The sequence below is a fragment of the Phoenix dactylifera genome, unplaced genomic scaffold, assembly GCF_009389715.1.
Source record: "Phoenix dactylifera cultivar Barhee BC4 unplaced genomic scaffold, palm_55x_up_171113_PBpolish2nd_filt_p 000963F, whole genome shotgun sequence".
NCBI classification, from domain to species: domain Eukaryota; kingdom Viridiplantae; phylum Streptophyta; class Magnoliopsida; order Arecales; family Arecaceae; genus Phoenix; species Phoenix dactylifera.
The window spans coordinates 61,343-76,069 of record NW_024068321.1 but is presented as its reverse complement, the minus strand read 5'-3'; the positions used below and the strand labels follow the sequence as shown (position 1 = coordinate 76,069).

The following is a 14,727-nucleotide window of genomic DNA, read 5'->3' as shown; positions in this document are numbered from 1 at the left end:
CTTGTTCTATTGATTTAAATATACATATTCAGACGATTAAGCAACTGAAGGTGTTAGTAGATATGCAAATGCCATTCTAGTTAGGGGTGGCAAAATATGACCCGACCCGTCAACCCGACCCGTGTTCGACCCGCCGTAAATAGGTTTGGGTTTGGTCTAAACAGGTTCGGGTCGTAAACAGGTCGACCCGTTTAACCTGTTTATTAATTAGGTCGGATACGGGTTTTAGATATCTGATCCGTTTAAACCGTTTAACCCGTTTAACTGTTGGGCATGTTAAACGGTCTAAACAGGTTAAACGGGTTAAACAGGTTAAATGGGTCTAAACAGGTCTAAACAGATCGGGTTGGGCAGGTTAAATAGGTCTAAACAGGTTAAACGAGTCAGGTTGGGCAAACAGGTTAAACAGGTCGGGTCGGGTTGGGTAAACAGGTTAAATGAGTCGGGTCGGGATACCTGTTTAATAAACAGGTCAGGTTCAGGTTGTAATTTCTGACATGTTTAATAAACAGGTCGGGTTCAGGTTTATGATTTTCTAACCCGACCTGTATGTGATCCGACTCATTTATGACCCGACCCGATCCGATTGCCACCTCTAATTCTAGTACATTTTGATTCAAGTAATTCCCACCATCTTTCTATTAAAAATATTATAAATAATTGAAACAGAACTTTTTTGTATCAATTTTGAAGTTTAGGCCAAAGATTTATGTTATAGGCTGATTTTTGAGAAAATATTTAGTTAAACAAGTGCAACAAAATTCCCTTAAATACTAAAAAACCACCTGTTCTCTCCATTTTAATATTAGACACGTGCAATTAGACAAACCTTTTTTTTAGTTTAACATATTCAATGGGCTAGGAGTTGAACTAAAATTAATTAATTTGCTTTTTACCCTTAGTATATGAATGTTCTAGCTAGCATGTTCATTAACATAGAAATACTTGAATTTGTTTTGCAATTATTAAATCTTTAATATCTTTGATACCTTTCAAATGATTAGATATGTCACATATAAGGAAATTTTGCATCATGTATTCCACATACCATGCAACAGAAATAAGCTAATATGGTTACCCTAATGTTCTCTAGAAGCCTCAAAGTATTGGCCATAAAAGTTAGGACCTGAAGGTTAATGATGACACACCTACAAGATTTAAAACTTTATATTTCTTTTTTCGCAGCTTTGTATGCCAATCAATTGATCTCCTATCAATCCTATGGGCATTTTTTTGAGTCTCCCATCCAATATATTTCAAGATATAGAAATCGTGCCGCCTATACAACCTTAGTACCTCACCATTACAGATCATGCAATTGCTTCTGTAGGAGTTATTTTCATCTTTGCATTTGCTGATATGATGGAGATTGATTTTATTGTTCTGAGTCTACAATATAGGCTAACATGATATCCAGTTACCAACTTTTTGGTGAGAATGACACCTTACCAATTGATTAGCTCAGGTTTCTCCTCATAATTATTATGATACTATAAGTATTAATTGTTGGTTTTAGCAGATACAAATGGTTACAGTACAACAAAAAATAATATACTTGATGAAGAAAAGGCAACTCTTGATATGTTGGAGTCATCTCCTAAAGTACTTTAGAAAATTGATCTTTTATTTCATCCCGTGGAAGCTTTGGGGTCGACTCCTAGTCTATATAGGTCGATTCCTGCATACCAAAGTCAACTCATTTGCACCTGACTTCAACTCTTGATGCTCTTAAAAATTAAGCCCCTCTTATTTGGACCGTGGACATCCTAGGGTCAACTCCTATCAAATTAGAGTCAACTCCTGTACTGTAGAAGCACTAGTCTTTGTGCTAACTTTGAGATTTGGACTTCTAGGCTTCTTTATACTTCTTTAAGCTTTCAAACCTATCAAGCTTTCTTGTAAAATAGATCAAACTTCTCCAAGAGCATATGATCATTACTAACATACTCAAATATTTTGTTATTATCAAAATCAATCTATTTGGGTCAATGGTCTCTTCCTTTATAAATAGAAGGGGATGGTTCTTCAATTATGGTCCCAAGGCACAGACACCCACAAGTCAAAAGAGAGAGGGAGGTGCCATAGCTAGGATTCTTCTTTCTTTCTCTAAGATTCTATGAGTAAGAGAAAGAAATCTTGTGAGACAAGCTTAAATTTCGAAGCACCCCCTTGGTCTACGACACTGAACACTCAAAACTAAGTAAACCTTTAGATAGATGCACATCATTAATTCTTGGCAGCACACACAAACTCTTGGCACACATTTATCTTCACTTGGCACGCACCTTTCACTTGCCGGCAAGCTGTTATTTCTATATGGCACACCCTTATCCTGTCTCTGCACATCATTAGTTCTTGGTAGCACACACTTACAACCATTTGACACACATTTACTTCCATTTGGCATGCACCTTTCACTTTTCGGCACACACTTAGCTCCATATGGCACACACCTATCATGTCTCTGCACATTATTAATTCTTGCTAGCGCACACCACTTGGCACACATTTAATTCCATTTGGCACTTAGTTAAATGCATATACTAAATTGGATAATTGTGTTGTTTTAGTTTCCATTATCCAGCCATAACGAACGACATCCAATGGAATGCCTACAGACACACATGAGAGTGGTTGAGGGGTTTTTCATGGCACATGGCCTTAGTTTAGAAGACCCTCCAACATTTGGGGATGTCGAAGGGGAGGACGATCGGATGGTCCTGTACGATAAGAGGTTGTCCAGAGTCGAGAAGGTCCTCCGAGATAAGCGTCTCCTGGTGGATGACCAACTTGGTGAGCATGCCACAGGTTTTGCTGAGGTAAGTAAAGTTTGATGAATTATTAACTCAAACATCTTGTCGAGCATGTATTTTTGTATGCATCAAATACAACACATTATTAGGTGAGGGAAGAGCATACTATAGTTGGTGAAGCTATGGACCAAGCTGTAGTGGACATAGAGGATATGCAGGATAGTGTAGATGTGGTAGAGGTATGTAATTATTTGCTTCCGACAATATATGATTTTAGAATTGTAGTATAAATGGTTATTACATAAAATGTATATTACTATGAGGACGAGAAGGAATGTGGACCCACCACCAAATATGTTGCCTCCTTATGCAGGCACGTGAAGTTAAGAGCACACAAGAAAAAGGCAATAGAGAAAGCAAAGGCCATATCACAGCTTCCGAAGACTTATATAAGGACAAAAAAGAAACAAAAAGTCAGCAAATAGGTGAAGCTAGTATGGCACAAGCAATTAAAAAGGAGGATTTGCCCACTTAGTTGAGTAACTTATTGGAGCTTATCACTACTGCACTTAAGGAGCTCCACAAGTCAATTCCAATCGACAAAGAAACAACCCCCCTGGAGAGGTATAGAAATTTGCTCATATAAATATTCTGTATCCATATGCAATTTGCTAAGTCTATATTATTTACTTTTCTGACTAAAATTGTTGTCTTCACCTTTCATTGCACTTAGCATTTACAGCAATTCACTAAAGCTATAGTTGAGAGAGCAGTGTCACCAGATAGGCCAAAAAAAGTGGCACCGAAACGTACCTATCACTCCGCATGTATGCTTACTATTTATTTTTTTAATTGCAAATCTTTCTTGATTCACAAGTCAAGAGGCATAGATATGCTATTCACATTCTTCATATGCACGTTCCATGGTCACTCGTTGACGATCGTTCTTCATAAATATAAAATCTCTAAAATTTGCGATGCAGAAGTTGCGAATTGTGTCACAAAGAATTTCCACATCCTTGAACTCCTAACCAACGCCCTCTATGGATGTTATCCAAGCATCCAAAGATTTTTTTTTGACTAGGTTTGTAATACCCATGCCTTTTAAGCCTGAAACCGGATTGGGCCTGGAGCCTAGAAGCATTCTTTGGCTAAAAAAAACAAAGAATTTAGCACATGCTGCGCACGTGCCTGCAGAGAAGACTCTATCGGGAGTCTTCTTCCTCCCCATGATGGTCGGACGGAATCCGACTTCGGGTTGGATTCTGATCGCGGTCGGGGTCTATTTAGACCTCCCCCCTCATCCCTTTTCCACCACACACCAAATAGCTTGATCTCCGATCGAATCGTCGTCGGATTCCTCTTCAATATCCTCCGCAGCCGTCGATTGTGTCAATGCCATTGCCGTTGCCAACCGTCGCCGGAAGCTATGTAAGCACCGGCAACTTCTGATTGGTCTCCCTCTCCATCTTCCGTAGCCCTCAGAAGCTTTGATTTCGGCCGACAATCACCAGATTTTCATGAAGAACTGAATGTCCTGTTTCCCTTGTTTCGGTAAAACGACCCCTGCTTCGCCTATTCCGGTTGGTGCCGCCGCCGGCGCTTGTCGCCGAGGTCTTTCCCCAATCCCCCGCGGTAGCAGAAGACTGTGGCCGGAGCTCCGGCCATTGGGATGTATGATTTTCAGAGTTAAAAATGGGGCAAAACCCTTGTTTTTCTTGCCTTTGGTGCTGTCGGCCGCCAGCCGCTTGCCGGCCATCGGGCGCTTGCCGGCCGGCTGTGGGTCCCCAACTTCGAGCACCACTTGCAGCCACCCTCTTCCTCTCACTTCTTCCTTTGGCTAGAGAGAGACCTTGTTCTCTCCTCCTTTCTCTCTTCCTTACTTTCTCTCTCTTGATTTCTCTCTCTACAAAATTTTTCTCTCTTCATTCATGGCTAGACATATTGATTGATTGAAGTTAACCGTGTTGTTGACAACCAAACCCAGACCCTGATCGAACCGGACTGAAATTCTCTCTTCTCCATTTTTTCTCTCTAGATTCTCTCTTTACGGAACTTTCTCTCTCTAATATCTCTCTAGGGTAGTTGGATTCAGTAGGGACAGAATTGACTCGGATGAAGGGTCTTGATCTAGGGTCGTTGGGCGGCGTGTCGACCCATTCTGGCCTTTGCCAATCAATGTTAGATTTGATCGTTCCAAACTTTGTTGAGCCATCTATGCCCTAATCTGAGCATGATTCGATGAATTTTACTTTGATCAGACCGATTGAGGTGTTGGGCACTCTCGCCCGATCAACCTAGAGTATTAGAATTAGGGTTCTATTCTTAGAATAATCATGATAAATTCTGATTGAAAATATAATTTTTAAATACTAGGATTTGAGAGGAATTTTTGAGAATTATTGGATCTGTTAGTTGGATTGCGTTCGAGGTAAGTAATTTAACCTTTTTCTAGATTTATCGGCAAATTATAAATATTTTTTTGAGTCGAATTATTCTTGATATACGAATTTGATGCATGGCGTTATATGTCTATTTTTTAGAATATTATATGATTCTGATTGAACGTATTACTTTTGATATGAATTGTGTTTGATTGATTCGATATCGTATCTTTCGGTCTAGAACATTGAACATAATATGAAAAAAGATAATAACTTGAAATAGATTCAGACTCGCTGTCAGGCTATGTTGAGGACCCTGCCAATGGAGGCTAATATATTGGTACCGCAAGATGATTAGTTGGTGATATGACTTTGCCACGGGATGATGTGATCATAGTTCTTAGCTGTTAAGTCGAATTTGATAAATTGAAAGAAATTAAGTTATGAACGATATTTGGGTTTTGACACTGCACGATTTTAGAACTGAAATATGAAACAGAGGACTAATCGAACTTCGACCTGGCTATGTTGAGAACCCCCATTAACTTCGACCTGGCTATGTTGAGAACCCCGCTAATGGGGGCAAATACATTGGCACATGACCGTCCTGAAGGACTCACTGCAAGAAGATTAGTCGGTGTTAAGACCCTGCCATAGGGAACATGTGGTCATAGTCCAGGATCGACAAGATGAATTGAATATTTGAAAGAATTCGAATATGTGAAAGAAATTCTAAGAATTTAAGAAAGATTTGATTTGTATCTTAGTACTACATATATACTTATTTTCTATATATTATTGCTTGATTTATCTAGTTAGAGTGTTCATTACTTATTGGACTGTTTAGCTCATTATACAATTTTTTGTTGTTTTATATATTCCGAGAACTAGCCTATCGGGATTTCAAAATGGGAGAGCGACTAGAAGGATAGTGGCACAAGCTATCTTTGATTATGATTTATTTAAGTTGAACTTTTATCTTGGACAATTATTATGATTGTTAGACATTGCAAGGTTTTGTTATTTAAAGAACTAAGTTTTATATGTTAGTAGTTTATTGTTCCGCTGCATATTTAGAACTGTGAGACTTTATAAATTGAGTTAGTTAATGGAATAAGATTGCTTTAATAGTTGAATGATTTTAGTTACATATTTGAGATATTTTGTTTATGCCTTGCATGCTTGTGGAAAGAGTTTCCTACGGGTGTGCGGGGGTTGACGCGACCCCTGGCTCGCGATCTTGGGATGGGGGCGTGACAAGGTTTCTCTTCAATTGCGGCTCTTGTTTCTTCAACAACTCGACCAAAATTATTTGAGTTGCCAAAAAAGGTAAAACACGTGTAACCATCTCTTTGAATCATTTTTGGATCTGCATCTACACTCAACATTCTGGGATGGGCTACTATCCCTACAATAAGATATACAAAAATTCAGCATACTAACTAACAATTTTGCTCTTAATATGCAAAAACTAAGAAGTTAAATATGCAATACAACTTTAATTTAAACTAAGGATAGCAAAATAGAAAGGGATGCAATCATATTTAACAACCATATCGATTACCGACGCATTTAAGTTGACGTGTATTTGATGCATATTTTGAACATCTTTATCGTCCATGAGCGTAACAAACATTCTATACTTGTTTGGAATATAAAATTTAACTTCTTATATTGTGGTAGATATATGTCTCTACCTTTTCACTATTTTTTGGTAAATTTGATTGAGATTTGTGTCCTCAGAGATGGAAATAATAAGGGCTTCGCTACTATAAGAACAAACAGCCATAAAAATCGGGCTATTTGTGTTCTTTGAAGCCATGACAACTGAAAACAGAGGGAGGGATGAAGAGATGCTTCAGAATGCTATTTTAACAATGACTGTGAAGGGAATGATGCCACATTGACTGTTTGCGGTTCATATTTTATAGCGAGATAGAACCAAATGGGCAAGAAGAGATTTGTTAAACAGAGAAAAAGAGAATTACAGACCTTCAATTGTCGAAATAAGTATCCATAAGAAATTTCTATTGATCAGAAATTCTCTGAATCGCAATCTACTAGGATATCAGGATCTTGGCTAAGGCAAACAGGGAAGAAGAGAATCTAGGATATCAGGATACCAGCAATGGCAAACAGAGAAGAAGAGAATCCAGGAAATCAGGATCTCGACAATGGAAAACAGATAAGAAGAGAAACAAGTGGAAACTAAGACATAATTTTCTTTGAATTGCAATCGGCCATGGGATCTCTGAATCTTAATCAACTAGGATATCAGGATCTCGGCAAAGGCAATCAGGGAAGAAGAGAATCTAGGATATCAGGAACTTGGCAATGGCAAACAGAGGGATCTCGTGATTAGCATTCCAACCATTTTTTAAAAAAATGAAATTGCTATTAGTGATTTCCATTCCGCATTCAGTCCCTGTTTCCGTGGGGTCATGGGGCATCTTCGGAATTCTAATCCCTATTTCCGTGGGGTTGTGGGGGCATCTGCGAAATTCTAATCACTGTTTCTGTGGGGTCGTGGAGGCATCTTTGGAATTCGAAAAAATGAAAATCTATGTTAGGGACTGGGAATAAAGATTAGCATAAATGTATTTTTCAGTTAAAAAATAATGAGCACTTTTTTTTAGAGAATTGTACTGCAGCCCTTTGAAAACATATTTTCTATTGATAAAGTCAGTCATATAAAACTTATGGTTTTGCTTGAGGAGTGAAATAAATAATTTAGTGGTTTGGCTGTGGAGGGAAATTTAAATCTTATGGTTTTGCTTGAGGAGTGAAATAAATTTGTAAATCATGCATTCAACCACCTAATTTCCATTTTTTATCACCATCTTTTTCCTAGCATGACTTCCCTTTTTTTAACTCGTGTTTGTTTTGTTATCAGGCTTTTGTTGCAATGTGATGTTATGGTTTACTTTGAAGTCCATGAGGTATTGCTTGATTGTCGATATAATAATATCTTTTCATTTGCTGACATAACTCCTTTTTCACAAGTCTTGGTAGTCTAGGGCTAGGTTGATGGGGCCTGTATTGGCTAGTCATCATCTGATATTATTGCAAAAATTATGATAGCTAAGAGTTGCTGCAGCATATTCTTACCATTCCAATTGACAAGCTAGTTTCTCCTAAGAACATGGCCAAGTTTCAAATCTAGTCTCATCTTTCATCACTTGGCCGACCTCTCAACATATTAGGTTGATGATCTTTAACATAAGTTGACTAACATCTTTGACATTCACCACCCATTGGCCAACCTAACCTAGAAAGTAGATACTCTGACAACCTATAGAAGGTCTTCTCCCCTAATCGGATCTTTCTCTCCCACAGCTATCTCCTTGTCTCATTTGCAGCTTGTTGTCAATCCATCTCTTGCGCAATCACAATCGTAGCCTCTCAGCATTAGTTGCAAATTGGTCTACTGATCAACTTGTGAGGTTAAGATAGCTTCCTTAGAAGAGGACAAGCCTGCCTTGGTTGTAAACACATTGGTCCAAGGCAAACTGTGCATCCCAAAGGACTGACTCATGTCCCTTGAAGCACAATTGACTGACATCCACCAAGAAATTCGACTACGGAGGAAGAATAGAAAGAGGTAGAGCACAACAATAAGAAGAAGTTTTTATCCTTGGATTTGACTCAGCACCAACTGAAAAAGTGGAAGTCCCAACTCCTAGCTCTCTTTCAGAGCAGCCAGGCTTTTTCCCTGTTGCCAAAGCCATGATCCAGCCTCTTCTTCCTTCTATCACACCACAACCAGTTCCCTCCCGACACCACCGCCGAGTCTGTGAAGGCCCAAATCGCCGCCCGTCCACGTTCGACACTCCCTCTCTCTCGGTTTGTGTTTTCTCCAGGAAAAGGGGACAAAAACCCCTTTGCAGGTTCCCTGTTCCCCTGGGGTGTTGTCGGCGGCGAGGGATGGAAGCGGTGGCCGCGAGCGCAGTGGCCACCTGTCACCATGGAAGCCCGTCGTCCTGGAGTCAACCGCGCGGCAAACCATCCTGACAGAGAAAGCTTTCGGCCCCGACCCCTGTGGCCACCATTCGTGGCTAGATCCGGAAGTGGGACACTGTTGTCCCTCTCCGTCGCCGCCCCACCGCCTCCCTCCACCGCTACAACCCGAACCGCCCGTGTCTGCCACCGGCCGCCTGCATCGGGCCCGCAGAGGAGACCGTCGCCGGAAAACCCGAGATCGGTTGCCCTGTCACCGCAGAGTTGCGGCCGCGACCTCCGCCCAGCCCGCCGCTGCCGCCACGAAGGGCGGCACGTCCTCCCGAAACCATCTGGAGGTTGAAGAAAGGATTAACGGGCAAGTCACAAACCGTTAACCCGAATCCGATAGCTCGGATCCCCAAAAAAAAAGAAAAAAGAAAAAAGCGACGCACATGACTTGCACGTGATGGACCCTTAATGGATTTTCGGAGCGGGTTACGCCTGATAACTCGAATCCTAATGGGTTTGAGTTAAAAAAAAAGAAAAAAAAGAGAAAAAAAAAGAAAAGAGAGAGAAAGAGAGAGAAGAGTACCTTTCATCTCCTTTCTCTGGTCGTCTGCAACTCCACCGGCGCCTTCGCCTCTCCTCCCCCGATTGCACGCTGCTTCCGGCCTCCAACGTCGCCGCTTCCCCTCCGCCCGCACGCAGCACCGCCCTCTTCCTCTGCCGCCCACACGCAGCACCGCCCCTGTGTTGCGACCGCCTCCACCTCCACCGCAGCGCCGCCTTGTCTCCCCGCTGCCGCACTCCGCCCCTTTCTCTTCCTCCTTCATTGCCGGTCGCCGCTTCCGTCTCCTCTGCTGCCACCTGAGTTCGACCACCCCGTCGCCTCACCCCGCCGCCGCTGCCTGCTCTCCCCCCCTTCATTTGTCCCGACCACTCCTCACGGCACCTTGCCCATCGCCAACTCTCCCCGGGACATAACGTAGAGCCGAGAGAACCTTGTGACCCTGATGAAGATGTAATGAGAGGCATTAGAGTTGAAGCCATCACTTTTGACGGTCGTCTTGATCCGAAAGTCTTCTTCGACTAGTTACATGAAAGGACCACTTCTTTGAGTGGTACAATTTGTCTGACAATAAGAACGTCCGGTTTGCCAGAATGAAGCTCATTGGTCGAGCTAAGTTTTTTGGGCAAAACACTGAACAGCTGTTAGCTAGGAGATATCAACATGTAATAACTGATTGGTGATGGGAACCCCGTCAAGAATAACGAGACCCGTCAAACAAAAGGGAAACCCAAGAACGCCCATGATCAGGTTTGGTTGGAAGACCTCGACCCGTTGCTTCAATAAAAACAAGAACCTTGGTATATTTGACCTCAACCCGTTGTTTAATGCGAAACAAGAACCTTGGTATAAGGAAGACGCCACAAACGATAGTGGGAATCCGCTTGATAAGTCGATGATGAACACCACGGAAAATTCCGATAAGTTCAAATAGACCTTCAAAGAACCAAAGAGAATAAAAACTCACCAATTTTCTGAAAAATATGATCTGCCCCCTTCGAATAAGCCAAAGGATTTTTTTAAATACAAAAGGTCCACGAATTTGCAGCTGCGAAAAAAAGAAAACCCCAAAATAGGCTGCCTTAAATTCGCCTAAATAACTAAAAAGGAAACAAGGAATTTTCTGATTCCTTTCTTCTTACAAAACCGAAATTATGAACCTAAAATATCAAATAAGGAAAGTAAATCAGCTGTTTTGAAAAGGTTGCTTGAAATTGCAGTTACTTATTCTCCTTGATGAGTCAAAACGGAAAAGCAACCAAGGATGGAAACTAAGCCCCAATAACACGCTAATTGTGCTGCAATCTTTGAGGATTTCTTCCGAATTATTCCACAGCTTGAATTATTGAATTCCAGCCTTGTGGAACATGTTCCTCACCTTCAATGGACTTCCACAAATTTACTTGAGCCCAAACTTCTTTAACCAACCCGTTTAATGCCTCCTTGAACACTTTAGCTCGTGCTCTTGTAACCGGCCCAGTTGGAACTTGAACGGGTTCCTTTGTAGTCATGCCATTATTTGCATCATTCCTCTCCTCTTGAAAAGGATTTGCCCTCAAATCATCACCTACATCAAAAGGACTCAAATCAGTAATATTGAAAGTAGCACTAACATTGTACTCACCGGGCAAATCTAGCTTGTAAGCGTTGTCATTTATGCGCTCTAGAACTTGGAAAGGACCATCCCCTCTTGGAAGCAGTTTGGAACGTCTTTGCGCCGGAAATCTCTCTTTTCTCATATGCAACCAAACCCAATCTCCGGGTTCAAAAATCAGCTTATGTCGCCCTTTGTTGGCTTGTTTTGCATATTGCTCTGTTCTCCTCTCTATATTGAGCCTTGCCTTCTCATGTATCTGCTTCACAAATTCAGCCTTTTTCTTTCCATCCAAATTAACACGCTCAGAAACAGGTAATGGAGATAAATCTAATGGAGTCAAAGGATTAAAACCATAAACAATTTCAAACGGCAAAAACTTAGTAGCAGAATGAATAACATGATTATAAGCAAACTCAACGTGTGGCAAACAATCCTCCCATGTTTTGATGTTCCTTTTAATCATAGCCCTCAACAAAGTAGACAAAGTTCTATTCTCTACTTCGGTTTGACCATCAAGTAGTAGAAAACAAAAGCTTGGTACCTAGCTTACGCCACAGTCTTCCAAAAGTAGCTCAAGAACTTAGCATCTCTATCCGAAACAATGGTTCTAGGCATGCCATGTAATCTCCCTAAAGAACAAATCAGCAACATGCGAAACATCATCCGTTTTGTGACATGGAATAAAGTGTGCCATCTTAGAAAATCTATCTACAACCACAAAAATCGAATCTCTTCCACGTTTAGTCCTAGGTAATCCTAACACAAAGTCCATTGAAATATCAATCCAAGGCTCACTAGGCATAAGCAAAGGAGTATACAACCATTGGGCTGCACTCTGGATTTAGCTTTCCTACATGTAACACATCTACCACAAATCCGCTCAACACTCGTTTCATGTGTGGCCAATAGAAGTATTCCTGCAAAACAGCTAAGGTCTTAGCTACTCCAAAATGTCCCATTAATCCCCCTCCATGGGATTCCTGCACTAACAAATCCCTCAAAGAACAGTTAGGCACACATAACTTATTTTCTCGAAACAAGAACCCATCATGTCTAAAGAACTTACCACAAGCGTTTTTCTCACAAGCCTGGTACTCTTCCCAAAATTCATGATCATCAATGTATAAACTTTTAATGTGTTCGAGTCCAAGCAATTTTGCATCAAGTGTAGAGAGTAATGCATACCTGCGAGAAAGTGCATCGGCAACCACATTCTCCTTACCTTACTTATACCGGATGACATATGGAAACGTCTCAATGAACTCTACCCAACGAGCATACCTTTTATTTAGCTTGTGTTGGCCCTTCAAGTGTTTCAAGGACTCATGATCGGTGTGAATCACGAACTCCTTAGGCCATAGGTAGTGCTGCCATGTCTCCAAAGCTCGAACCAATGCATACAACTCCTTGTCATAAGTCGGGTAGTTTAAGGCTGCCCCCGCTTAATTTCTCGCTGAAGTAAGCAATTGGTCGTCCCTCTTGCATAAGAACTGCGCCTATACCAATACCTGAAGCATCACATTCAATCTCAAATGTTTTAGAAAAGTTAGGTAAAGATAATAAGGGGGCGTTGGTTAGCTTCTCTTTGATTAGCTGAAACGCCTTCTCTTGTTCTTCTCCCCATCTAAATCCGACGTTCTTCTTGATCGCTTCGGTAAGTGGTGCGGCTATGCTACTAAAGTCCTTCACAAACCGCCGGTAAAAACTAGCAAGTCCATGAAAACTATGAACATTGCCTACACTTGTGGGACTCAGACACTCTTGGATTGCTTGTACCTTCTCTTCATCAACCGTTATGTTGTTGATGACTCGGCAATCAACGTACATTCTCCACGTCCCATCCTTCTTAGGTAGAAGTAAAATTAGAACGGCACATGGACTCATGCTCTCCCTCACGTACCCCTTCTCCAACAACTCACTTACCTGTCGTTGAAGCTCCTTTGTCTCCTCAGGATTGCTCCTATAGGCTGGCCGGTTTGGAATTGTTGCACCGGGAGCAAAGTCAATTTGATGTTCAATCCCTCGAATTGGTGGTAATCCATGTGGTGTTTCCTCGGGAAAGACATCCTCAAATTCCTGCAAAAGAGAAACAACAGAACTGGGCAAAGCAGGGTCAAGTTCGTTAGTGTTTAAAAATGCCTCTTTGTATAAAAGTACAATCATCGGCTGATTTGAAAACATTGATCGCTTAATCTCACTCACTTTTGCATAGAAATTCTTTTGTTTTTTTCTCTGAATTTCTCTCAATGGCTGAATTTTGATTTTCTTTTTCTCTCTCATTTTGCTCGGCCACTCTTCGATTTTCACTCTTTTTCTTTTGCTCACTCTCTTTCTTTTGATCACTCTCTTTTTGCAACCTCACTTGATCGTCATAAACCTGTTTTGGTGTCATCGGTACAAGAGTGATGGGTTTTTTGGTTGAGCACGAACGAGTATTTGTTGGTGAAGCCATCATGCTTAACTCTTCGATCGAATTGCCACGGTCGGCCTAATAGTAAATGTCCAGCTTGCATCGAAACTACATCACACAAAACTTCATCTTCATATTTTTTCGATGCGGAATGAAACCAAAACCTGCTTATTCACCTTTACCTCGCCACTATCATTTAGCCATTGTAACTTGTACGGCCTAGGATGTTTCAGTATGGGCAGTCCTAATTTCTCCACCAAGGTTGTGCTTGCAACATTAGTACAACTTCCTCCATCAACAATCATACTCCATACCTTGTCTTTGACATAGCATCTAGTATGAAAGATGTTCTCCCGCTGCACTTCTTCAACTTCTTTTGCTTGCAAGCTTAGGAGTCTTCTTGACACCAACAATTCACCTTGGACCCGCATATTCTTCATCATCCACGTCCTCCAATGGTGGCATAGAGTCGGTATCGGACTCGTCGTCGGTTTCGATCTCTCCATTACCCTTTATCACTATGACTCTTTTGTTCGGGCATTGACTTGCTATGTGACCCTTACCTTGACATTTAAAATACTTAATGTCGCGGTTTCGAGAAGTGGAAGGGTCAGATTTACCTTGAGTGCCATGGTTGGTTGTCTCTTGTTTTGGCTCGAATTTGGGTTTTGCAGCTGGTTTCTCCTCTTTCTTCATATGACTCGGTTTCCATGGAGAAAAACCCGAATTATGGGATGCACATGTACCACCCCTCCTCTTGAGTTGTTGCTCCACCTTGATGGCCATGTGCACCATATCCTCCAATTCCACGTAATGCTGCATCTCCACCCTATCATGAATTTCTTGATTCAAGCTATTCAAGAACCTAGCCATAGTAGCCTCTCAGTCTTCTTTGATATTAGCTCGGATCATAGCAATCTCCATCTCTTGATGATAATCCTCCACACTCCGGTTACCTTGTCTGGGCGTTTGCAATTTATTGTACAACTCCCGGTGGTAATGGCTGGGCACAAACCACTTTCTCATCACTATTTTCATCTCTTCCCACGTTTCTACCGGTCGTTCCCTATTTCGCC

At 41.3% G+C, this 14,727-nt stretch overlaps 1 protein-coding gene across 6 annotated transcripts in view; it reads left to right on the top strand.

The window, feature by feature from the left end:
• Window positions 1–14,727, top strand: part of LOC103698932 — a 102,103-nt gene that overhangs the window by 61,487 nt on the left and 25,889 nt on the right. For 2 of the 6 annotated variants that reach the window (XR_005509370.1, XR_005509373.1), the window contains 2 exons: window positions 2,571–2,992; window positions 3,127–6,466. Coding sequence is in view for 2 of the 6 variants with exons in the window: in XM_039121088.1 (XP_038977016.1) it covers window positions 2,571–2,819; window positions 2,903–2,992; window positions 3,127–3,288 (501 nt within the window). In the remaining 4 variants the exon portion in view is untranslated. The remainder of the gene's footprint in view (window positions 1–2,570; window positions 2,993–3,126; window positions 6,467–14,727) is intronic. The other 4 variants (XR_005509372.1, XR_005509371.1, XM_039121088.1 and 1 more) reach the window with 4 other exon arrangements.